At 48.7% G+C, this 23,921-nt stretch overlaps 1 protein-coding gene across 3 annotated transcripts in view; it reads right to left on the reverse strand.

Annotated features, from left to right (window-relative positions):
• Positions 1-23,921, reverse strand: part of SPTBN1 (spectrin beta, non-erythrocytic 1) — a 146,327-nt gene that overhangs the window by 35,446 nt on the left and 86,960 nt on the right. For all 3 annotated transcript variants that reach the window (XM_024753040.1, XM_024753041.1, XM_024753042.1), the window contains exons 3-16: positions 22,009-22,182; positions 18,143-18,234; positions 16,826-16,906; positions 16,327-16,442; positions 12,480-12,592; positions 11,489-11,676; positions 10,321-10,438; positions 8,926-9,084; positions 7,962-8,264; positions 5,971-6,124; positions 4,406-5,276; positions 4,178-4,315; positions 2,580-3,336; positions 1,423-1,625 (exon numbers count right to left, since the gene is read on the reverse strand). In XM_024753040.1, coding sequence (XP_024608808.1) covers positions 1,423-1,625; positions 2,580-3,336; positions 4,178-4,315; positions 4,406-5,276; positions 5,971-6,124; positions 7,962-8,264; positions 8,926-9,084; positions 10,321-10,438; positions 11,489-11,676; positions 12,480-12,592; positions 16,327-16,442; positions 16,826-16,906; positions 18,143-18,234; positions 22,009-22,182 — 3,467 coding nt within the window. The remainder of the gene's footprint in view (positions 1-1,422; positions 1,626-2,579; positions 3,337-4,177; positions 4,316-4,405; positions 5,277-5,970; positions 6,125-7,961; positions 8,265-8,925; positions 9,085-10,320; positions 10,439-11,488; positions 11,677-12,479; positions 12,593-16,326; positions 16,443-16,825; positions 16,907-18,142; positions 18,235-22,008; positions 22,183-23,921) is intronic.

The following is a 23,921-nucleotide window of genomic DNA, read 5'->3' on the forward strand; positions in this document are numbered from 1 at the left end:
CCCTTGCAGCTTGTTTTCCCTTTATCAGGGGACGGATAAACACACTGAGGAAGCTGCCAGGCAGCTGCACGCCTGCCTGAACACAAGTGTCCCCGGTGGCCCGGCCTGCCTTCAGGAAACCAGCTGTGTGCACCTAACATGGAAGAACGTGGTGTATCATGTTTACAAAACAACATGAGATTCAGCATTAAGAGAAAAGAAATTCCTTCTCCTCCAGCTTAAGCCTGTCTTGCCCAATCCTTGTTTCTCACACTCATTGAAGAAGGGCTTGGTGGAGGGATTTTTTTCTTTTTCTTTTTCGTAGCTGTTTTAAAAGCAACAGATACAAAATTATAATTAATATACCTTACATCCTATTCCATAGTGCCACCCTGAGAGCATACGGTTTAGGATCCGAATCAGTGCAAAGCACAGACTGGTTAAAGGCAGGAGCTCAGTCTTTACAGGGCAAGAGCAATTCCCCTCTCCACTGCACACTGTAAAACGTTCATCTGGCCCAGGGTCCCAGGAGACCGTCTCAGACATGGTAAGAAGGTAAGTAAGGAAACGCTCCCAGCAAGAAGTTCTTCCTCTTCACTGCACTTGAAGGCCGGAGAACCCTGGAGGAAGAGGCTGTTTCTCGGTGACATCAGTCTCACGACGAGCCCGTAGATCTGGCCCAGGGCTCCCCGGCACCGGGGAAGATCAGCTGCAGCAGAGGCTCGTGACTGACCCAGGTGGGCCACACCCAGAGAGAAGCGGCCAGTCCAGAACCAAGCCAGATCTGCCCAGACCTCCTACTTCAGTAATAACCGAGGCAGAGTTAAGAGGCAGGCGTGAGGGTCTAACAGAGAACACTGGCCAGGGAGAAAAATCTTTTGCAACGGCAAATAAATAAATAAATAAAAATACAACAAGAGCATCTCATCTTGCAGAGGCCTTGGCAGAAAAGGAGGAAAAGCCTTTTTTCTTATTATGAAAAAGATCCTATTACAGCATCACCCAAGCCAATTTTCTAAGAAAGGCCTGATGGTGTTCACTTTTGCCTCTGCCAGGTACTCAGGACAAGCCAACTTTGCCCTTCCTCCCTGTCCCCTCCTGAAAGGCCTCAGAGGAGTCTTGTGTGGATGAAGGTGAATGTGGGCTTGGCTGGGGAAGCGTCTGGCTTTCGGGGTCCCACTGGGTGACACGTTACGTGTCACCTCTCACAGGGCAAGGCTCACACCCCACCGCTACTCAGCACTCTGGCTCTCCTAAGTCTTTGGTTAAGAATTAGTCTGGCGTCTCAGGCTTTCTTTCTTTCGTAGATTAAATTTTGCTAGGTGCCCACGTCCTGCCCACTGGGGGAATTTATACCCACAGCCCCAAAGACGTTGGCCAGTGACTCAGATGCTTGACAGCCCCAGGGTGTATGACTCCCTTGAGAACCTCAGGACGCCGCACCTGTCATCGATAGAGTCCACCTTCTCCTGGATGCGGTCCGAACTGATGTTCCCATCGCTCACCAGCCTCCGGCCCGTCTCCACGACCGCATTGATCTTCTCCTCGTTGGCGTCCATGGTGGTCATGAAGTCCTCTTGTTTTTTAATAGCTGCTTCAGCTCCTTCCAAGGTGGTGGGCATTTCAGTATGGGCCAAAACATACTCCTTATTTAAAAAGGGAAAAACAAAATCAGAGCAGGATGAGAAATCATGAAATACAACTTGCTTTCAGAACAACAACAAAAAAGCACTCTTTCCTACATTCTGCATTTCCACGCAACATACTTTGCAACAATTGCTTCCTCACACTTATATGAAATTATCTATGGAGTCAGTTAACACAAAAAGTTGGGCGGGGGAAAAAAATCCCAGTGGAACACCGCAAGTGACTAAATTTCCCTAAGTGGTTAAATGCTCTTATTTTTTTCCCGAAGAGTGAGGGAAGTGAACAAAGGCCTGTGCATCAGCCACAAGGGTCCACTCATGTGCCCGTAAGGTGAGAGCAGCAGACCGTTCAAACCCAATCTTTTAAGAAGGATTATCAACCACAATGTTGGCGACCATCCTTAGCTCTTTCTCTTTCTCTAATCACTGCCCTTGGGTCACTGGGTCAAGTCCCTGACCTTTCTAGAGCAACGAAGACAGAACCATTCAGAAAAAAAAAGAAAGAAAGAAAGAAAAGAAAAAAATCCCCTAAAATACTGGGTTGGCCAAAAAGTTCGTTTGGATTTTTCCGTAATCTTACGGAAAAACCCGAACGAACTTTTTGGCCAACCCAATACTTTTCAGACTGAATTAACACCTCTCAGAATGTCGCTAATTTAATGAACTACTATGAGGACATACGTACTATGAACACACTAAGAGGTCCTCGACCGTCACTGCAGTGGAACTGTACCTGCAAGGCAAGATAGCCCCTGTGGGAATCTTCAGCTCTATCCCCTACTACGCTGTGATGGGTTTCAGTGCCTTAGATGTCAGGAAAAAACAAATGTCTTTCCATTATTCTTCTCACTTCCCACAGGTGAGGTTTAAACCAGCAGCCCTGGCAGAAGTGCCTCCAAAGGCAGCCAGGGCCTGCTCCGACAGGAAGGAAGCCAAGGCAAGGAGGGACGTTACCTGGTTGTTCAGGAAGGCTTCGGCCTGCTTCGTGTCCCGCAGGAACTGCTGGTAGGCGTGGGACTGGGAGAGAAGGTTCTGCCTGTTCTCCCACATCTTGTGGAGCTCATTCCACCCAGTGTCCAGGGCCTGCAGCCGCTGCCGCAAGAACATGTACTGGGCGTCGGTCTGGCCCTGGGTGACCATCTCGCCCATGTCCCTCATCTTCTGGTAGTCCTCCTCATAGTTGTCGATCTCGTTTTTGATGTTCTCATGCTGCGTGAGGAGCTTCTCAGCCTCGGTCAGGGTGTTGGGCATGTCCTCCGAGGCGATGGCCGTCTGGGTCCTGGAGAGCCAGGACTGGAAGTCGTCCAGGTCCCGCAGGAACTGCTGCAGCTTGCTGGCCTCTCCCAAGGAGGCCTCGCGGTTCTTCAGCGTGGTCTTCATCTCCTCCCACACGTCGCTGATCTCGGCCAGCCGAGACAGGATGGCCTGGGCCTGGTCGGGGTGCTCGGATTCCAGCTTCTCGGCCTCCTTCTGCAGGTCGCTCAGCTTTGCCTCGATGGCCACCAGGTCCCGCTCCATGCCGGTCAGCTTGCGCTGCAGGGCCATGACTCCTGCCAGGTCGTTGCCCAGGTCCTGGGTGGATTCAATGACCTTGGTCTTTTCCCGAATCCAGGACTTGGTTTCGTTGCACTCAAGGTGGTAGTTCTGGATGCTCAGGGCGGAGAGGAGAGCGTCCTTCTTCCGGTCCACCAGCTCCCTGAACTGACTCCACCTGTGGGTGCAGGGGCGGAGGAGAGAGCAGAGTGGGAGAGAGGCCGGAAGCTCACAGCTGGACAAGGAAATTAACAGTGACGGTCGAAGCTGCGACTCCCCCTCCAACTTTGCTTTGACTACATGCGTTTTGGAAAGTCATCTCCCCCAGTATACGGACACCTAATATCACCATTGAAACAGCTCAGAGACACACTATAATCGGGAAAGAGCCTGACAAGAAGGGGGACTTGTCAAAGGAGCTGCAAAGTCAGCAGTGACAACACACCTGTCCCCCAAAGAGTCACTTAATTCATGTCTGTGATGCACATTTTACTCATCTCAGAGCAGCACCTAATGAACGTTTCCCACACCCAAAGGCCTCAGAACCAAGGCCAGCTTGCCACCAGGACCTACTCAAATGTATTTATCCAACAGAAAGATAAGACCAGGACAAAGGTCCACCTTGATAATCAGGACTTTCGTCCAGCAATTACGTCTCAAACATGTTAAAACCCTGTTCCAGAAATCATTTTAAAAGACGCAGGAAAGGTGCCGCCTTATGCCGTGATCCACCAGGCTGGGAACAGGTCTCACACCCAGGCCCTCGCTTCCCACATCAGGAGGGGCTGCCCCGAATGATGTCGCTCTCTCCACCGCACCCCCACCCCCCGCCCGCCTCTTTCTCAGAGACACTTCTTGAAAAACCAGGGTGTGTCGAAAGGCAGATGCCGACATCATGACGTCAGCGCCACGATGTCAGTGACCCTGTGCAGGAAATTCCTGACCGCGAGGCTCAGCAGGCGACCTCGCCATCCCGGCCTGGCTCACAGGGAGCTGGCCCGCCCCCGTCTCACGCTTACCTCGTGTTGAGCTTGTCCTGCTGGGCCTTGATCTCCTTCTCACTCGGGTGGCCGCTGTGCATCAGCTGCCGAGCGATCTGGTTCACCACCGCCACCCGGGAAGCCTGGTTGTTCATCTCTGGCTCTAGGCTCTCGAATCTGCAAAGGCAATTCAACAGGGAGGTCACCTGCTCGGTCACCTCGGCGGCGAGGGGCGGGAGGGCCAGTGTCCCCGTGGCACCCGCTCACCTGTGCTGGATGACCTCCAGGTCCTCCAGCTTCTCTGGGATCTGCATGTTGTCGAGCCACTGCTCCTTCTCGTCGATCCAGAGCTCGCAGGCGCCGGCCTCGCTGAACATCTTGTACAGGGCCAGGGTGTCCTGCAGCGCCTGCTTCCGCAGCCGCGTCAGCTCGGCCACCTCCTTGTAGCGCTCCTCGATGCCCGCCAGTCGGCCCTGCACGTCGGGGGACTCGGCATGCTCCTGGGGGAGGGCGCCGGCCTGCTCGTGCAGTGAGTCGATGGTGGGCCGGTAGTTGGCGATCTCCTCTGCCACGTCCTTGTGCTTCTTGACCAGGGACTGGGTGGAGTACTCGTCGTGGCCCACGTCGTTGCTGGAGACGATCTTGAGGATGTCCAGCATCCAGGCGTCGATGTCGTCGGCGTCCGCCTGGAACTGATGCAGCAGCGAGGCCTCCTCCAGGCGCTTCTTGCGGATGGCCGAGAGCTGCTCCAGGTGGGCCCACTGCTCGCGAATGTAGGCGATCCGCTCCCGGATCTTCTCCGACCCGAAGTGCTCCTCGGCGATCATGTCTTCGCCCTCCTTGATGGCCTGCTCGAAGTGGCCGCTGCGGCCGCTCATCTCGTCCTCGAACGCCCGGTGCTTGCTGAGCAGCCGCACGACGCTGGTGAGGTCCTTGCCATAGTCGTCGGAGGACAGGATCTTCTCCTTCTCCCGGATCCAGCCTTCCTCCTCGGCCATCTCCCAGAAGAACTTCCAGAGGCGACGGGACTCTTCCAGGCGGGCCCGGCGCTCGGCCGCCAGCTGGCAAAGCTCTTGATAACAGAACTCCATGTGGGCCACGCGGTCTCGGATCACCTGGGGGTCGCAGGGCTTGTAACCTGTTTAACGCCAAGGTGGGCACATGGGTGTGAGAGCGGCAGCACAGGCTCCTGCGCGTTTGCAGGCAGTCGACTACACCCCCGTTCTCCCTCCTAGATCACCAGTTTACGCTAAGTGCAGGGCCCCGTTATGGGGCAATGGAGCACCTTCTAGGACCTTGACTGGATGAGGAGGGAGAGGCAAGGATAACTGCTACTTTTTTTTTTTTTTTTGCCCCAAGCATTATTTTTTTTGATCACTTAGGAACGAAAAATAGCAGGTAAATTGTAAGAAAGAAGGCAGCTGCATTTAATTGTTTCTAAAACAGAACAAAACCAAATCCTTCCAAACATCCTTTAAACAAAGATATGCACAGCCAGGTGTGAAAGCCATGAGGTGTCTGAGAGACACACCAGGCTATCGGTGTGCAGAGTGTGGTCTGGCAGATTTCAGTGGCCAACACCAAGCCACTAAAAACCAAGCAGCACTCAAGTACGGAAGGAAAAGACAGGTCCATTTCAGAATGGCAAGACAGAGTTAAAAAGTAATGGAAGGCCACCCTACTGCATCTCATTATACCCATGACACGGCCCACTGGGAACCCACAATAGCAAAGTAACTTTAAAGGTCCCACTGCCACACATAACCCATCTACGTCTCTGGAGATGGACTTCTGGTGACAAGGGGGTAACGTCTGGAACGGTCTGTCTTTACCTTCCCCGTCTGTTGCAAACTTCTGGGCGGAGGCATTGACACCTCTCACCCGCTCTGCCTGGATGCCAATGTCCGCTTCAACCAGGGCGTGCTTCTGTAACAGGTCTTCCACGCCGAGCAAGTGTTTGCCATAGTCTTGAGACAATAATAGCACCTGCGCGCAAGAGGCAACAAAAAAGACATCCATGAATACAACCTTGATGTCAGCGTCTCATAATCTTTGGACGGGATGGGAGCCACCAACCAAGCTGCACCCTCCCTCCAGCCGGCCATCCTCCCCATACCTTTAGGGGAAGATGATGGCATGCAAACCAGAGCAAAACAAACCCAAAAGACTGTAGCAGGAGAGGCGTTATAAACTAATGACCATCTACCTTGGAATAAGAAGTCAAACCTATACTAAAAAGTAAAGAACAGAAAAAAGAAAAAAAAAAAAAAAAAAAGGAGAGAGGAGAAACCAGTATGAAATATAAACTGAGCCTCCAAGAAGGAAGTGCCTGCAATAACAACCATTGAAGAAGATAAGATAAAGGTAACAGAGCTGTTTCATGTCAAAGTTTAAAGAAGTCTCCTAGAAGTTGCTGACCCCTTAATTGGATGCTCTCCTCACCTGCGAGCTCATTGGTACACCTCTGCAATACTTACACAATCCACGGGAGAAACACCTAGTTGAAAAGCTTACAAACTACATCTCTAACCAAATAAGAACAGGGTCAGGTGACTGTCATGCTTAGGAGGTCCCGAGCAACATCTCTGGTTTAAGTTTGGACCCACTAATGTTTTCTTTCATTTTTTCCATCAGCCCAATTTGGGGCTCTCATCACACATCCTCTCCAGATGGAATTTCTACTTCATTCTTACTTATGAGGAAGGTCTCTGGCCCAATCGGAATTATAAAGTGCATGACGAATTCTAAAATGAAAAGCACATCTCTGCTAGATTTTATGAACATTTCTATTTTAAGAGCTCAAGACAGACCATACGTGAGAACATCATAAACCTGGGACAATAAGAGGGGAAACTCATGGTATGAAGTGACCTTGCTCCCCCTGCCAGGAACAGCTCAAGGGGTAAGCAAAAGACAAGGGTTTACATCCCAGGAAGGAAATCCCTCGCATGAGGTCAAGGTGAGGAACACAGCATGTTGAGATAAAGGAGGCTTCACGGTACGGCCTGAAATCGGCCCTGTTCTGTCCTAGCTATGTGGCTAAAGGCCTGCCAGCTGGAGAACTGCCTGACACAGATGAGCTGTCGTGCATCAGAGGACACGGACAGGCACAGGACTACGGCACAACGGCAGGTCTCTTCCTGGGTTGGGGGGAAGCTGGGAACACCATGCCCAGAGCTGTCAGTAAAGGAAGGGGAGGCACAAATCGGCACTGGCAGCCCTCTCCAACCAGCGCGCCGTCCTGTGATACACACACATATCTTGCACTTAATTCTCGCTATAACCGGATGAGGTAGATGAGGCAGATGGTAAGTAAGCTCTCCGCTTACAGGTGAAGGAAGGAGGCTCAAGGAGATTGGGAAGCTCCGGCGCTCACCATCTGAACGCTGGCTGCCTGGTTCCCGGGATGCGCTCTGTTCACACTGCCTACTACTCTTCCGTACCACCCGCCTGGCCTCTCCCCAAAGCAGAGCCACTCACACATAGACCACCGAGACGGAAAGGTAGCCCCAACTCTAAAAAGTTAAAACCACAGAAGACCACAATTTGATTGACCCCCTACCATGGGATATACCTAATTAGACCTGAGTCACAGCAGCAGTCCTCCAGCTATGGCACTGACCTTTGTCACAACTTCTTCTCACTTCACGTCTCATTTAACTTGTGAGCTAACAACCTTCCCGCGGGTGACATGGCTCTTCCCTGGCTATAAGTGGGCGAATCAGACCAGGGGCATGGCTGTGTGTTGGGGGGTTAGTGGGCGGGTCCCAGACGAGAGAGGCCTGACTGGATGGGCTCGGGCCTCCATGCAGGCACGTTTTACCTTCATTTCATCCATCCAGTCCATAATGTAGAGCATTTCCTGGAATATCTTCTGCAGCCCCAGGTTCATCTCGAGGCGCTGCCGCCGGGCCCTGAGCAGCTCCAGCAGGTACTCCCAGAGCCGGATGACGTTGTCCTTCCTCGCCGCGATGCGCTTGATGTCGTGGTAGTTCTCTGCTTCCAGCTCCCTGGCCACGGCCACCACGGCCTGCACGCGCTCCTCGTACGCGGCAATGTCCGTCTCAATGGCCTCGTGCTTTTTCGTGGCAGCCTCGACTGCGGGAAGGTCAAATCCAAAGTTGTCCTAAGAGAAAAGGGAACGAAAAGAAAAGAAGCACAAAATTCAAAAGCCATCCAATTTGGAACAAAGAAACAGGAAACACAGGTGGATTCCTGGGCACACCCCTTAATCTTTGAGCGGGGGGTCCCAAAGCCAAACGCCGACTCCCGAGTCCCGACCCCCGCTGGTCTCCGCCTTCCTGAGGGCCCTTAGAACTGTGCTTGGGCTCAAATGCTGTCCCCAAAGCAAACCAGCAACTTCTCACTTTACAGAGGGGTGCAGCACATAGGTAGCACCCGACTTACGAGACTGGAGCAGGAGATGGCTTTGGTTAAGCCAAGTAGAAAAGAAGCCACTTACTTATTTCATGGCCAGTCTAGCTGCCTTGAAGGCCAAAGACTGGGAGAAAGAGAGAAATTTTAAAATATGAACGGTTCACACACACTCACTGGCTCTAAACAAACTTTGTGTGAGCTACTTCCAGATGTATAAAAAGTTAGGTAAATAGAAGAGAAAATATATTAGAAATTATAAACATCCTCTTCATGGGAACTGGGTAAGATGACTTGACAGCTGCTTCAGGATACTGGATGTTGACAAACAGCTGTCCTAGGGCCCCTGAGTGTGGTCTAGGTTCTAGCGGACCCTGGGAGCAGTTTTCTTGAACACTGTTCTAGAGCAGTACCTGGGACACCAGACGCTGGTTCTCGCTCAGCCAGGTCTCCCTCATAGCTGCCTTGCGGTCAAATCTGCGGGCGAGCTGTTCCAGTTTCTCCTGTCTTATGAGCTCGTTCCGCAGGGCCAGTTCTCGCTCATGTTCCGCTTTTTCCAGTCTTTCCCAGGCCTACAGAAATGAAAGAGAACAGTTTCCTGCTACGTTCAAGGAACAATCCTAGGCTGCAGTTAACAGCCAGTGCTTCTCAAAAAGACATGAGAACTTAAAAGTGAAATCCCATTCCCAACCTCACTGACTCTTAAGCCTTGGGAAAAAAATCATTTTCTCTCAGTTGAGCCCCATGGGAACACTCTCCCCTATTTAAATCTAAAGATCCTATGTCCCATCTGGGAAACAAAAGAGTGTAGATATGGAGCAATGTAACTAAGTTACAAAGCCCTTAACTTTAATTGAGAGGAAGCAAAGTATCTTCAACTGCTCTGATGTAAAAAAGATAAATGACATCTTCTAAGAAATCCTATTATGAATCTCTCATTCACCCCACTCTGAAGTAACTTTTTTTTTTTTTTGCGCTACGCGGGCCTCTCACTATTGTGGCCTCTCCCGTTGCGGAGCACAGGCTCCAGACGCACAGGCTCAGCGGCCATGGCTCACGGGCCCAGCCGCTCCGCGGCATGTGGGATCCTCCCGGATTGGGGCACGAACCCGTGTCCCCTGCATCGGCAGGTGGACTCTCAACCACTGCGCCACCAGGGAAGCCCTGAAGTCACTTATTTTTAATTCACATATCGGAGTATTTTTTTCCAAAATACTCACCAATTAATAAATTCATTCCTATGAAATACATCTTACTTCACATTAAAAAAAATTCCACTTAAAAGAATCTAAATGTGTACAACTGACCACAGTTCTAGATTTTTCAGATGTCTGCTTGGAAATAATGCCCACCATGAAATTCTGTAATTGCAGATGTAACAGGCATGGAAACAAATTTTTTGACAGCTTCTTGACGGAAGGAGTCAAAATCCTAAGCCCTAACCTCTAGGGATTCCAGATACAGGAAATAAGGTTTTGAATTCTCCCTTCTGCAATTTAAAGATGTTTGAGCCAATTGCCTGGGACAAATGACAGGTAAACTTATTATGTATCTGAGTGACAAGGTAAACAGGCTGAACCTGGTTTGATAAAATCTAAAACACACACACACAGCCACCTGCCCCCAAACCACCACAAGCACTCCCTTGACCCTCAACACTATGTGAGCAATGACTGCCGCTTATCAACTCAGCAGGCCAGGATCTCTTAGCAATCAAGACCCACTGATAGAACCTGAAAACCTACAGGAGGCTGGCGCCCACACAGGAGGGCAGGGACCATGAAGGAGGCCAGATGGATCGGTTTTACCTTGTTAATGTCAGAGATGAGCTTCCCCTCCCGGGGCATGTAGACCTTCTGGTTATTGGCCCTCATCTTGCTCTGAATAGTGAAAAGCAGGACTTCCAAGTTCCCCTTCTCAGTAAATCTAAGCAGAGAAAACCAGCCATAAACGTTATACTATATTCTGTTCTTTCAAAAGGAAAAATGCATCTACTTCTAGAGAAAAAAATAAAATAAAATAAAATAAACACACTTCGTGCAGCCTCCATATTTTAACAGGCATTTATCTCCGGTCTGACTTTTATGTGAAACGCGTGTGTGTCAGAGAAACAGCAGTGGGTTAGTTTTGGGGTACTGAAGACCTCAGTATGTGCCAAACTGTGGGGTTTTTCTTGTGGTTTGTTGTTGTTGCTGAGATTTACAGTCAGGAGCACAGAATGCTACTCTTTTGTTAATCAACTCAAACAAGATTTAGACCCCAAGCCGCGGATGATGAACTTGCTTCATCTGGAGAGCACAGCTGAAGGCATTCAACAAGGATCATTTCAAACGACCACCCAGGGTCACTGTCAATGGGTTGTGGAGACCTCAGCCAGGAATTCACAACTGAGTGGAGTTTTCAGAAAAAGGAGGGATGACTCTTGTCATAATAAGCAAGAGATAAGGGCCACAATCTTTACTGGATAACTACGTATCTTTAAAATATGTGAAAAATCAGACTTCTGGGGGCAGCAAAACCTGATCTGAACGGATATGAAACTACTGTTTTTTTTAATTCACACAGTGTGAATAATTACATGTTTTGCTACAGATATGTGAGGAGGCTTGATATGAGTTAACTGCCTCAGAGCCACCTGGCATGTACCCTGTTACTTCTCTAAAATCCAGAAACGATGGAATTCTGAAATACATGAGGCGCAAGAGCTTTGGATAAGGAACTGGGGACCTGCACCGTTTCTTGGGATTCTCACGTATCACACATACCAGTGGCACATTTCTGCTAGAAAGGGCTCACAGAGAGTATAATTTGGAATACATCTCGGCAATACAGGCTCAGATTAAAAGGAGCAGGACAGGCCGCTGGCAAGAGGCATTCATTGAGAGATGAGACCATGCAAGTCAGAAAACAGGGGTCTGCGGCTGCAATCACCTCTCTCCCCATAAGAAGGGCAAGGCATTACACTCTGCATCTTACTTGGGCGGCTTCTCCACAGTGCGGTAGGTGTTGAAGGCCTGAAGCTGTTGTTGAACCCCAACCAGCGAGTTGGCAAATTTGCGGTTGTTCAAAATAATGATGGTTTGTTCAATCCACTCCAGAAGGTCAGAGGCAAGGGATTCATACTTTTCAATCATTTTTTCTGTTTCAATAGCATTGTCGAGCACCTGTAAACAAGAGTCAGAAAAATGGAAAAACAGGATCGTATCCCTGCGTAAGGGAGACATGACTGCAGCCCTATGGGAGCCCGCACACACTTCAGCACTGGCTCTGAAAACGGTTCTATGAGACTTTGGCACAAGAGTTTTTAAAACTCCAAGAACCATGTGCTAATAAGCACTCAGACCGTGTCTATCGTTTGTGAGCAATGACAGCTTAACTCAACTGTAATTGGTTCTGTAACCTCCCAACCCCCAGGCAAGGGTTTCAGATCCTGCCTGTATGACTCCTGATGCCTCAGCTCCGAAATTCCTAGAGGAACAAAAAGGGCTCTATTTTGCTTGGTCCTGTCCCATGAACGCCCACGGATTTTCTATTCCATTGCACTGAGAAGACAATGTCATCTGATCTGCGGTGTTCTGAAACATATGGCAGGGGAACGTCAGCCAAACAAAAAAGTTTAAAAAGCGTGACACTGATGAGGCCTTTCCAAGCGTGGTAAGTAGGACTTCCACGTCCATGACATCAGGCAACTCAATCAGATTTTCAATACCCAATTTCCTGGCAAGGTTGAGGGGAGGGGTGTTTCCGGGTCTGAGATCCCCCTGAAATCCCTTCCTGAGTATGTTAGCCACCCACCACTCCTGCCTCCTGTTACTCTCTGGGATCGAGAGGCTGCTGCCCACTTCCCTGCCGTGTGGAGAACCTGCCACGAACTCCCAGTAGCTAAACGTCTGAGTGCATGGTGGCAGCACATCAAGATGTGAACCTTAATTATGTCTCACAACTTACAAAAGTGGTGTGAGCTCACCTTTCCAATTCGTTTTCCTTCAACAGCCAAGGCCTTCATCTTTGAGAAGTAGTGGTAATAAGTCACCACATAAGTGATAATGGACTTCTCATCGGGGTGGTCCACACTGATATCTGCAACCCAGAGAAGATTCTGTTCAGTACTCTGCTCACGGCACCGCCAACCAGGCAGCAGGAACAACCTGGAACAGCTGCTCAGCACTGCACAGGCCCGTATCTTCATTTTTTGGGCTTGAGAGTTCTGCCATTGATGTGTTAATTATAAAGTTAACTAACAGGGATGAAATCACCTCCCTGGCTCTTTTATTATATGAACATTCATAAGTGCCTTCTACTGCAATAAGAACATAAAAGTCTTTTTTTCTTTTAACATCTTTATTGAAGTATAATTGCTTTACAATGGTGTGTTAGTTGCTGCTGTATAACAAAGTGAATCAGCTATACCTATACATATATCCCCATATCTCCTCCCTCTTGCGTCTCCCTCCCACCCTCCCTATCCCACCCCTCTAGGTGGACACAAAGCACCGAGCTGATCTCCCTGTGCTACGTGGCTGCTTCCCACTAGCTAGCTATTCTACATTTGGTAGTGTGTATATGTCCATGCCACTCTCTCACTTCATCCCAGCTTACCCTTCCCCTCCCCACGTCCTCAAGTCCATTCTCTACATCTGCGTCTTTATTCCTGTCCTGCCCCTAGGTTCATCAGAACCACTTTTTTTTTTTAGATTCCATATATATGTGTTAGCATACGGTATCTGTTTTTCTCTTTCGGACTTACTTCACTCTGTATGACAGAAGGACATAAAAGTCTTAATAGACATGATCCTTTCTCTAGAGGACCCCAGGCCGCCGAGATGACAAAATATATACAAAACTACTAAGCAGAAATGAAGAACATAGTAAGAATTGAGTCAGATATCTCACTGACGTGGCTACTACCCAGACACACCACATCCACCTCCCTGCCTCCCCGACCCCTAAGCTGGTCTGTGTTTCTCTGTGGTCCTTATTTCTGCCAGTGGCACCAGAATCTTTCCCGGCCACTAAGTCCATGGACATCTTTATCTCCTTGTTACCCATATATCCGGTTAGTCACCGGGTCTGAGACCTGATGATTCTATTTATGGAATCCTTATTGTCACTCTCGGGTCCGACTCTCACGGTCACATAACCAGACCTGAAGCAATGGCTTCCTCACTGGGTCTCCCTGCTACTCGATTCACTTTACACACCTTGCCTAGCTGATCTTCCAGAAGCACAGCTGTGAAGCACAGCTTCCTCCCAAGCCCAAATTACTCAGAAGTGCCCTGCAGTCTGAAAAATAAAGTATAGACCCCAAAGGCCTCTACAATTTGCCCTAACTTTCTTTCCCTCCCTCCCTCCCTTCCATCTATCCATCGAATATTTATCACACTTCCTCTAAGTGCCAAGTGCCATTCTAGACATTTCTCGTTCTATAGCCTACTGGTTCTTCTAAGGCACTATAGATCTAAACCAAACTGGACTATTTACCACCCCTCAATCCCCAATATTCCTTCCGGTTACAGCCTCCCTTTGTCTGAAAGGGCCTTCCCCAGCACATCACCTTCTTCTTACCCTTCAGGTCCAGCTCAGAAGCCACCACTCCAACACAGCCATTTCCGATCCCTACAGCTGGAATGACTGTCTCCTCTGTTCCCTAAAGGGCTTTGTTTATCTTCTGCTTTCTGCCAGGTCCTATGATTACTTATGCACATTTCATTAGTCTTACAAGACTGAGTTTCCGAGGCAGGAACCCAGCCTTGGGAAGCCCTGTGCCACCGTGCCTCCCCACCTCCTAACGCGCTGTCTACATACAGGGTGGGTGGTCAATAAATATTTATCGAGGGAGGGAGCAAATGAATGAAGGTGGTCAGTCTTCAGGGTATGGCAATGTCGAGGGAAGTACTCAACTCGGGATAGACGGAGGAGAGAGCACACAGATGGCTCTTTGTTGACGTATGGGGCTCTTTTCTCAATGTGCCTCCGCACGCGCGCCTTCACTTCTATCCTTCCTGGCAGCCCTGTGTGAGGCAGGTTGTTTCTCTTGTTTGAAAGACTTGACTACCAGGGCACAGGGCGGGAAAGCTCCCTGCCCAGAGTCACTGAGGCAGCTGATGGCAGAGGGGGCCACAGCTACTGTTCCCACCCCAGGGCCCCTGTGGCCAACTCCTGTGTCTGTCTGGCCCCATCAAAGTGGGCCCCGTGGATACAGAATTGCAGGAAGGCCAGGAAAAAATGCCATCCCTGTATGTAACTTAATAAACGTAAAATGTCGACATAACTGGGAAGGAGCGAGCAAGCAAAACCTTTTCTAACTTGCTCACAATTTTATTGTAACTGATGCTCTCTGGGGCACCGGACAACTAACAGCAGCTAAGGACAACTAATCATCAAGATCAAACCCACAGAATAAGTGACATCGACTGCTTCTTTTAGCTCCTTGTCTTCGAATGATCTGGGGAACATCCATCCCCTTTTCGTAGTGGGTGGTGATTAGAACGATTAACTAATGAGCAACTTACTAAATTTCTTTTTGTCATAGTGGTTAAAAAAAAAAAAAGAAGATTCTTTATCTAAGCACAAAGAGCTCGAGGGCTCAGGGAGGATGCCTTTCCAGAGTAAGGCAGGGGTTAAGCACAAAGATTTATCACAGTCCAAGGAATTTTAGTTTCGTGTTTATATTGAGAAATCGTTGAATGGGCTGGCACAAAGATAACTTTATCTCGGCTTCCTGTAGTGAAACTATCAGTGCCTCTGATGCACTGGAAAACAGCAAGACGCCTGCCTGGTAGCCTCCTGACCTCGATCTGCCCTTGGGGAGTCCAACTTCCTGTTCTATATTTATAAGAACTTTAAACTTTCACTCACATACAGTTTTTTCTCTCTACTATCTGCTAGCAGCTGAGAGGGTCTAAAAAGCTCCAGCCCTACAAACAAATCCTCTTACGTCTTCAATGCTTCTCGACATCAGAAAACGTTCCTGTGATAGCTCATGCTAAGATGAAGCCTACAGTTAGGATTCTGGTAAGCAAGGGATTTACAGCCTATGGGACTGTCCCACACAGGTCTGCTCCACGTCTCCTGCAGTCAGTCTGCAGGGTCCTGCTGCAGGGATCCGCAGAGCAGAGAGGTTGGTTCCGTGCAGAGACTGGGCCGCCAAGCAGCCAGCCACGAGGAGGGACTGCGCGTGCTACTCCTTCTGCCACCCACACGTTCCGGGTGCACCTTTCTCACTGAAGCTCTTCGTGCTCAGGAACAAACACCGCACAGTCTCCTAAGGAGGCCCCTGCCCCTATCTCTACCCAGGCCAGACCACGCTCTTGCCACCGTGGGATGAACGTCAGTCAACAAGCATGTATGGAGAGCCTAAGGCAGGTTTGCTTCCTTGAGCACAGAGGCTAAGAGGCTTCAATGACTCCCCAGTGCCTGCTGAATAACCTCTAAAGACTGTAACCTGTTGGGCCCCCACCCACCTTTCCAGTTGTATGTTTCCCAACAACACGCTAACACCACTCCCAATAAACTGTTAGTCCCCAGTCACACCTTCCTCTTTCTCAGTTCCTTTGCTCACACAGATCCCTCTGCCTGCCACGCCCTCTCCTCTGGCACGTGTTTAAATCATACTCATCTCTCAAGGCCTTTTCAGACGTAATCCTTTACACAAATCCTCAAGTAACTGCCACACCAAAATTAAACTCCTCTTCCTTAGATAATTCCCAAAGCACACTGTACAAATTAAACAAACTGACACAAAGCAGATTTTATATTTACTCCTCAGTGCTAGAGATGCCGAAGGTCCCACCTTTGACCCCTGGAGTCCTTACCTTCGGGGTCCAACAGTTTAGTGAGGCCGAGGTGCTGCTCTGCAAGGTTAAATGCATTCTGCAGATTGTAGTGTGCATTGGATTTCTTTAGCTTGTCAAAATCTATCAGGTCAGGCCTGTGTAGAACAACAGTGGAACAAAGATTTATCACAGGGGCTTGAAACCGTGCCTTGAAAACACACCGTGTGACCAGTGGGACTACTCCAAAAGTGTCCACTTAGCAGTGTAAAAGCCTACAATATTAGTTAATCATCAAACAATGAAACCCGATTTTTAAATAAACAACCTCAAAGTTTATGAAGAAAATGGGTTAAGTTGTTTCTCTGGTTTGGGAGAATTTACACATTCTCTCTCACCTTCCTCACGGGGAAGGGAAGAATTTCCACCGTGATGCAACAGCGAGGGCAACGGACATGAGGACTGAAAGTCACCCAGATCTGCTACACAAGGATGTCAACATTCCACCCCCAAATTGTTAGCATGACCTCTAAGGACTCACCGGTGTTTGTGTATCAGTGCATTGAAGGCCATGCCGTCCCTCCAGCTAGTGGTGAAATTGTGAATGTTGACGTTGGGATACCTAACAAACACGAGGCACAAGACAAGAGCAACACAATCATCAAACGAAGGTCTGTGCTTTTGCTAAACACAGTGTTTAAAAAAAAAAAAAGTCTGTAGGCACTGTGAAAATGTCGGGCAGTGAATATCAATAAGGACAATCAAATCGAAGCTAAGATCCGCCTCAACTTCTCCTTGTTGGAAAATAAGAATAAAACACATGCCCACATGGCTTTTCTTTCTTGGTAATTCGATCTGTGATCTGCGTCCTCGACTGAAAACACCAGGCTTACTGAGAAAAAAGTGACCACAACTAGATGCCTCTGAGGCCTCCTTGCTTCACTGGCTTTCCACGCCCCCAGCACAGCTATCAGAACCCTGCAGACACCAAGACCCGAGTTCACACGGCACTCCAGGCGAGGAAGTACCTGGGATTACCTGTTCAAACACTCAGCTCTCCTTCTTCCTTATCCCTCTGAACTGGATGAAGCTTTGTAAATCTAGTACCTCCCTGAAACACTTCCCTATGTTTGAAACTTACCCGCAGTCAATCAGCTACTCTACACCACATTGATTATTAATAACTTTCTACCTGTGGTTGATTAAAAGTTCATTCCTAACTTGATCCCCTTACTAAGCCTTACACGCTTCATGGTTTCCATAGTTACCACTGACTGATCACGTCCATTACAGTTACAGCTGTCCTCCAAGTAGTCCTGACTTGGTGCAAAATTAACCTGGTACAAAACCAATTCTCAGTACCTAGGAGCTCCGACAGTTTCAGTGAGCAATAAGCAAGACGCAATTCTCTAAAAAATATCTTGACTGAAATTTCAAGGAAAGAATAAAAGAGAGGGAAACTGAGATAAGGTACAAAGACCACCCACCCTTAAGTTTACTGCACAGAGCTTCCCAAAGCAACAGAAATTCAAGAGAGGAAAAAACCCACAACTTTTTACAAGTATCATGGATGAGATTCTTAAACATGGTTTCAGGGTTTTCAAATTCAAGATTAACTTCTCTCTGGAACTTCCTTCATAAACAGAGGGAAACTGACTGTGCAAATGACAGGTCCAGGATAGAAATCAGCTCCTGTTCCGAGAGCTAGCTGAATCGTCAGTGCATCAACTGCTTGCGAGTCAACAAGACGTCTCAGTGAAGTGGTGGAAAAGATACTCGTCAACACCTTGTAAGTGATGACTCTGGTAGAACGCAGTCCTGGGAGAAGCAGCCCCTAACCCCCTGAGCCTGTGCTCACCCAGCTGTCTTCATCTGGCACCACAACAGCAAGGCATCCTTGGCAGATTTCTTCTCTTTGTTGTCTTCAGTTTCCACGCTGATATCCTGGATCTAAGATTTACAGAGGAATGTTAGACCAATAGATGCGTTAGCTTCCTAATGAGAGCCACAGAAGAACAGGTCTGCATATACATAAAGAGTAAACTTTAGACCAACACCTAGCCCTGCAGACTGCCTACTCCAAGGGTCAGTGAGAACTGCTTTCTGAAGCCAGGGTTCACTTCTTAGAAACACCAACCAGAACTAGGTTCTCTACTTTGCACAAAGATAAGACTGAAGTGAAGACTAGTTACCTGCCTGACTTCCAAGAACCGATTAGGGGTCATTTCTACCCCCAACATAGCCCGTCCTCTCCAACTACAAGCTAGAACGGTGGTTCATACGGTACGCCTTGAACCTCAGCAGACTCTAGAAAAATGCCGTTTGTTTTCTCACAACCAAAGATTTTTCTACCCCAGGGTGAGTGAATCCTTCGTTGACGAGGACAGCGCGTGCACCATTTCCTGAAAACGGACCCAAACTCTCAGAGAAAGAGTGCCCTTAAATGCTGTGCTTCCATGGTCTGAATGCTTGTCTCCCACACCCGCACCAATTCTCATGCTGAAATCCTAAGCCCCACAGGTGATGGTGTTAAGAGGTAGGGGCCTCTGGGAGATGCTTAGGTTATGAGGGTAGAGCCCTCATAAATGGGATTTGTGCCTTATAAAAGAGGCTCCAGAGAGATCCCTAGCGCCTTCTACCATGTGAGGACTCAATGAGAAGTATGCAACCCGGAAGAGGGCCCTCACCTGACCATGCTAGCACCCTGATCTCAGACTTACAGCCTCCAGAACCGTAAGCAATAAATTTCTACTGTATGGAAGCCACCCAATCTGTGGTACTTTGTTTTAGCAGCCTGAAGGGACTAAGAGAGCCTGTATTCATCAGCTACTCAGGCCGCTGATTCTCAACAGGACACAGAGCCCGGTCTACTGGCACCAAAGTCAGACTCTCTGGGTCCGAATCCAGGCTCCCTCACCTATCGCGTGTCCTTGGGCGAGTTCCTCGGCTTCCCCTCTGAGGGGTGGCTATCTCGTGCTGTACACTTGAACAAATGCAAAGTACGAAGGGCTGGGCTCTTAGTAAGGATCCATACATGTCAGCTCTTTGGATCACGGGCTGCCTACCAGTTACGTGATTTTAAACAAATGCTCTAAATACCCCTTTGCCTTTAGTTCCTTGATTATGATGATAAAATGTGGGATGGAGTCAGGGGAAAGGGTGTTGGCCTCTCTTTCAGCTCTAACCATTCCAAGCTTCCCTGTCCTGGCCCCTGTCAAAGGTCTTTCCATTTAATCTAGAAACACGTCCCAGAATTCTTTTTAAGAGAAAGTGGTAGGAGGAGGATAAAACACATACATGTAAGATTAAAAAGTTAGAAACTTTCAACTAGGAAAAACACCTAGAAATTGAAATAATTACACTTCTAAAAAAAAGTCTCCATTTTTAACTGTTGTAAGTGAAGTCTGAGCTTGCATAAACTCCAAAGAGTGTGTAAGAATAACCTTCGCTCAAGGAGTAAGACACAGACTCACCAGGAAAGGCAGGTGGAATTTTACACATTAACCCCCATCAGCTTTCCTATGCCTCAGTGTGAAGGGAATCTGTTTCCAGACTTGTTCTTTCAGAAACAATATCTACCCTTCTGAAATGAAGACAGCTCCCTATGTGGACCAGGCAAACTCGACGACTTTCATTCCAGTTTCTCACACCATCTTTTACTCTCTTTTAAGGGAAAGCGGCATAAAACCTGTCATCATTGGTATTTAATGCACACCTGCTACACATATCAGGGTAGGCCACATCTTGGGGACTCTGGACACACACACACACACGAAATGTAAGACAAGGTTGCACATTCAGGAGCTGGGGGGCGGTGGGGAGAGAGATCTTTGTAGATACACGGGATGCTTCACAGAGGACGCAGAATGTGAGCTGGGCCTTGGCTGGTGCAGAATCAATACGTGTTTGTGGAGCGGGGGATGATTTGATAAAACTGCTGTGGGAGGCGGGGTCATGTCAGACACCAACACTGCAGGCCATGCAGTGACATCAGCCTCAAAGGAAAGGGAGAAACTACGTATCAGCATTTACAGGTTCAAGCACAGAAAAAGGCAAGTTGGCAGGAAGCTAATTAGTCAATGATGCAACCCAATTCATGCCGAGAATCCTGGAAAGGGCTGTGTGTGCCAGCTCCCCGTCAGGGGCACAAGACCCGCTGTCAAGAGAGGCCACTGTCAGGACGCCCTTCCACGCTCTGATTACTACAGGCCAAAGGCAAGAGAAATAGGACTTTTTACTCTACAGAACTGAGGCGATGCTCCAGGAGAGTCCTGTTGGCCTAAGGCCCAGAGCAATAGTTAGTGAACGCAATGGTATTCACTCTGTTTTCAAATAATTCAGGAACTAAATGACAGAAACCTGCAGAAGAGTTCTGTTTGCAAAATAAAGTCACTGATTGTTGCAATTAAATCTCCACTAACGATGTCACTCACCTTCACAGTGGTTCCCAGCCTCAGACCTATTTAATTAGAAGCGCTGGAGCTGGGTCCAGAGAAACTGAACGAGTAAACGGCTTTCCCAAGGCAGGTCCTGGCTTAGGAACCCCCCATGCAGGGAGTGTCTCTGTACAGCTCTGGTTTGGTCCCCTACCCCCTCCCTCCTCCCACATACCCACCCAGACCACTAAACTAGAGCTGCCCGATCCCGAGGGGAGCAGAAGGAAAAGGATTGGTTAGAGGTTGATTTCAGCGTTTTAGTAAGAATACAAAGAGAGCTATAATTTGATTTCTGACATGGCCCTTTGTTGGTGAGATTTTTATTTACCTAGGGAAAAAAAAAAATCAATCAAACTTCATCAAAGGGGCTTAACAGGAAGGGAAGATACAGAGAACACAGCCACGGTGGAGACAGGACTGTTCGGACTTTTGTTTGCAGAGTAACCGGACGCTATGGTAAGAAGTGTTTCCTGAATTTCAGATTTTAACTGAAAAGCAGGAGCACGAAGCAACAGCCTGGAGAAAGAACCAGGAATCAGGCCGGAGGTGCTTCACAGACAAGAAAGGCTGCGCTCTCTTCCAAGGGGTCGGAAGCACGCGCAGCAGCCCTGACTGGCTGTGTGATCCCTGGCAAGGCTCCTCCCTTCCCTCATAAAGTGAAGGAACTGGACAAAATGACCTTGAGAGGACCTTCTGGCTTAGAGTATTTCTATACTTAGAACCTTTCGCTCGGGTATAACAAACCCATAAAATCGTCACCAGGTCAAACACGCATAAGGCTTTTTTGCACATCCCCCCTGAAAACTGCTTCCTCACATCCGAAGGAGAAGGAGAAGGTGAAAACAGAGCCCACACATGTGTCATGATCCTAAGCAGCTTCGCCTAAAGATATTCTATGACGCATGCCACAACCTGGCAAAGTTCAAACAGCCCAGTGGTAGGAGCCTAGCATCGACCGCATCCTTACACCTCTGCTCCTGAGAGCTGAGCAGCAGACACCAGATGTTTACAGTAGGTGTCGGTGAAATGGTGGGCCGAGACGCAGCCCAGGAAACCCTCTTATTTGCCAGGAGAGTCAAGATTTTCAGGGGCTGGCAGAACTGAAGGAGGATATGGTTAGCTGCCACGTGCCTACAGGGCCGCCAAACGTTGACCTGCCGCTCTGCACACCTGACTCTGAGACGACATTTCAACCTGGTCTTCCTGGTCCCTCTGGAATGGGGAGGCCAGTTTCACAGGGATGCTCACACCCAGGAGGGAGGCCAAATCGCCGGGCCAAGTCCCTTACCTGGAAGCGCAGGATGATGGTCCAGATAAGGCCGAGGGTCAGCCGGTGGTTCCCATCCACGATGTCGTGGGACCCCATGTTCTCAAGATGGACTCTCTGCTCCTTCAGGAACTGAAGGGCCTTGTCCACGTTCTCCAGACAGTGGATGCGCATTCGTCCCTTGGTGGGTTTAGGCTAAAACAGATGAGCCGAAGGTGGAAACAGATCATCCAAGAGGGCAGAAACCAGCTCAGAACTACAGCCCAGAAAGTGCACACCTGCCCATTCATGCAGCGCTTTCCGACCCACACCAAAACGTTAAGAAAAACGTGCTCATTCAGTCCAAGGGCAGAGTTTACCTAACAGCCTTAGAAAAGTTTACTTAAGGGATGGTTACCGATCACTCTTCAGAGGTTTTTGTTTAATCACGGAAGTGACACAATTTACAAAGGAGCACAGAAGCTGGAAGCTTGGAGAAAAAGGAACCCAATTTTCATAAAGAATTTCAGAGCTACTACTGCCACCCATGTCATTTTTGCAGGTGCACAGCGAAACCCCTCTGAGGATTTTCTAGCTGCTTTAAACGTAAGAACAGGCTTGCCACCTGCCGGTTCGGGTTGTTTCCCAAGGTTGGCTCAAAATGAAAAAGGGGGGACACTCCACCAAATCCGCAGAATTTTCAAGTGCTGGTTTTGTGAGGATGATGGAGGGGGGTTGAGTAAAAGGGTGTGACTTACTGGAAAGAAAGGATAAAGTAAGAAAAATACGAGAGTAGTCTAATTTGACTACCTCAAATGTCTATTCCTTTTAATCAGTTATATCTAAATCAAAAAAAGGCGTTTTCAAGGTGAGCATTTTAAATAAACAAAGCAATAGGTAAAGATACACATACACACTCTCGAAATTTTCAACGGGTCTCTATCATCTCCTGTGTCAAGAACAAGCTCATGCCTCCATCACCCGCCTCCATCCTTCCCACCCTCCTCGCTATCGCCCGTTACTCCCCCTTCTAGCTGAGGGTGCACCTCAGGCTGATCTCATTACTCCACAAAGCTGCCACCAGGTTGCCCACATCCCCCTGGCCAGAAGATGAACCTGGCCTGGCTGCCATCCTACCTCCTCAGCCAACTCACTGTAACCCACCCACCTTTCAAGGTTCAGGTTAAGGCACATCTTTCCTTCCAGGAGTCATTTCCAACCATTCCAGTTCTCACAGGTCTCCCCTTCCCCCCCAAACCTATACATCTGTGGTCTCTGTCTGGACCACAGAGTTCAGGAACTAATCACATATCTTATATTTTTGCTGTTATTTCATATGTGTTGTTCTTATTACTTCCAACTTGACTACTGGCTTGAGAGCAGGGATCATGCTTTATACTCCTGCTGTATTCTCGGTGGCCTCTGGTTCGGTTCAGAGCCCAAGGCCTACATGGAGTGACCTGAACGCCCACAGATGGACTGGGCAGCGGTGTGTGCTATGAGCCGGCCTCACAGAGGAGAGGCAGCCAGGTGCGCGGCAACCTGAGCACACGCAGGTGTGGGCGGCAGCCAGTCCTACGGTAAGGTCTTGCCTGCTTCCCACTTTACCCTCTGTAGCTGAGATCCTCAGTTAAGTGCTAGATGGAAAACATTTAAAGAGAAGATAACTTGGCTAACGACTGACCACTTTAAGTACCCAGTCTCAGATTACGTTATTTTTTTTCTTGACTTTCTCTTCTACAAGAAAGGACTGGCAAGCATACAAGAATGTGCCTTGACCCCGAGGAAATAAGATTACGGCCAGAGGCCTTACCACAAGTGGCAGATTTTTTCAAATAATAGCAATGGAGAAAGAAATGTCTCTAAAAGTCAAGCTTTTCACGCTCCAGTCGGCCCTCCGGACCCGCGGCAAGTCCTAGAACCAATCCCTCTTCGGGCATCGAGGGAAGTCTGCT

The sequence above is a fragment of the Neophocaena asiaeorientalis genome, unplaced genomic scaffold, assembly GCF_003031525.2.
Source record: "Neophocaena asiaeorientalis asiaeorientalis breed wild unplaced genomic scaffold, Neophocaena_asiaeorientalis_V1.1 scaffold100, whole genome shotgun sequence".
In the NCBI taxonomy this organism is placed as follows: Eukaryota; Metazoa; Chordata; class Mammalia; order Artiodactyla; family Phocoenidae; genus Neophocaena; species Neophocaena asiaeorientalis.